This window comes from Astatotilapia calliptera, chromosome 7 (assembly GCF_964374335.1).
Source record: "Astatotilapia calliptera chromosome 7, fAstCal68.1, whole genome shotgun sequence".
Classification (NCBI taxonomy): Eukaryota; Metazoa; Chordata; class Actinopteri; order Cichliformes; family Cichlidae; genus Astatotilapia; species Astatotilapia calliptera.
This window is the reverse complement of record NC_137428.1, coordinates 20,241,651-20,243,540: the sequence shown is the minus strand read 5'-3', so window position 1 is coordinate 20,243,540 and position 1,890 is coordinate 20,241,651. Positions and strand designations below refer to the sequence as shown.

Below are 1,890 nucleotides of genomic sequence, written 5' to 3'. Positions count from 1 at the left end.
CACACACACACACACACACACACACACACACACACAATCAGCACAGGTCTGTGAAACATTCTCTGTAACATTATAGTGGCATTTAACAACTAAATGTCATTCAAGATAAGGACGGGGCGAAGATGAGTAAATGTCTCACATTTTGTTGATGCACCTTACCTGCACATTTAATATATGTTTTGACACCTTATTAAAATATGCGTATTTTCTTATAGGTAAGAACGCCAGTAAGTTGGCTTTTTAAAATCTCAACCAGGGTGAAGCCAAAGTAGCATTTCTGTGGACAAACATGAGTCATAAGCGCTTCTGTTTGACGTTTTTCCTCCTCCAACTTGGACAGCTGTGAGGCAAACAAAACTGACCCGATTGATGTAAATGTGTATGAATACAACATCACAGAGGATTTAAAACGTGCCTTAGATTAAGCGCTGTTCTGGGGTAGGTCTCGCCTGTCATTGTAAATCACTTCCCCGGGAGGATAAAACACCACTGCGGGCTCCTCGGGTGCGCACACGGGGACCAGGACCTGCCCTTGCTCGTCCGCCTCCGGCTTTGTGGTGGCTGTGATCGGTCTTAAGGTGGTCAGAGTCGGCGAGGTCATCCGCCAGAAGAGTTTTTTCAGCGCTTTTCTGAACTCCCGCCTCATAAGACAGTACAGGATGGGATTCAGGCAGCTGTTGGAGTGCGCAAGGCACACGGACACGGGGAACACGTACACTTGCATGCTGTAGTACTCGTAACTGAAGTGAACCACGTTGAGTTTCACGAGGATGCCCCAGGCTGTGAGAGCCTGGTTGGGCAGCCAGCACAGAAAGAAGGATAAGACCACTATGGTGACGGACTTTGTGACTTTGGCGCGTCGCTTGGCGCTCGAGGTGTTGATGTTTTTGGAGGTGATGAAGCGCAAAAGGAGCAGGTAGCAGGCTGAGATGATGCCCAGAGGCACCACGAAGCCAAGCAACACTTTTTGAGAGTGATAGAGCGCGAGCCAAAACTGCGCCGATCCGTTGGTTTCCGGGAATTTGACGAGGCACAGGTCCTCGTTGGAAACTGTCACCGTCGTGGAGAAAACCGCGTGCGGCAGAGCGGCGGAGACGGCGAAAACCCAGATGATAACGGTGATGGACCGCGCGGAACAGCAGTGAGCCCGCCTCCGCCTGCCTTTCAGGGCAGACGCGAGTGACCAGTACCTCGCCACGCTCATGGCGGTCAGGAAAAAAACGCTGGCGTACATGTTCATTGCCGTCACATAGGACACTATCTTGCACATCGCTTTGCCGAAAAGCCAAGTGAAGTCCAAAGCGTTTTCCACAGCCCAGAAGGGCAGAGTCAGGACGAACTGGAAGTCAGTCACCGCCAAACTAGTTACGAAAAGGTTGATGGAGGATTTTTTCCACACATGTTTAGACTTCATTAAGTACAAGACCAGCAAGTTTCCAACCAGACCCAGCGCGCAAACCAGAGAGTAAATGATCGAGATGATAATCCTTACAACAGCGGCTCCATCTCCCACAGAGTCAGCTTTCTCAGAGTCTGGCAGGTGGAGGTAGTCCTCGTACGAGCTGTTGGTCGTGTTGAAAACATAGCTCAAGTTAAAGGAAGCAGCATAGACAATCCCTGGCGAGCCTTCATAAGCAGTGTCGCTAAATTCTCCAGACATTTTTTAATTAACTTTTATCCACGAGAGTGTTTAAGTCATGATCAAATCCAAATGACTCGCACCACTGAAATAATCTTTGTATTTGGCTCTATGTGCGAGTTTTCTGCGAAACAAAAACAAATAAAATGTTTCTGTGCGCACAGGCGACACAGTTCTTCACGAGCTTGTTGTGTTGCTTTGAGATTTTGTCAGTGCGCCTCATCTCTCCAAGAAGCTTCCTGACGCAGCTC

The 1,890-nt window shown here is 48.9% G+C and overlaps 1 protein-coding gene across 1 annotated transcript; it reads right to left on the bottom strand.

Moving 5' to 3' along the window:
* rxfp3 (relaxin family peptide receptor 3) lies at positions 1-1,890 on the bottom strand. The gene has a single exon (XM_026176909.2). The coding sequence runs from the start codon at positions 1,658-1,660 to the stop codon at positions 422-424; it is 1,239 nt and encodes a 412-aa protein (XP_026032694.1). The 5' UTR covers positions 1,661-1,890; the 3' UTR covers positions 1-421.

What these genes read in the sequence shown, in the direction of transcription:
- rxfp3 (XM_026176909.2), bottom strand. Translation starts at nt 1,660, where the DNA reads ATGTCTGGAGAATTTAGCGACACTGCTTATGAAGGCTCGCCAGGGATT.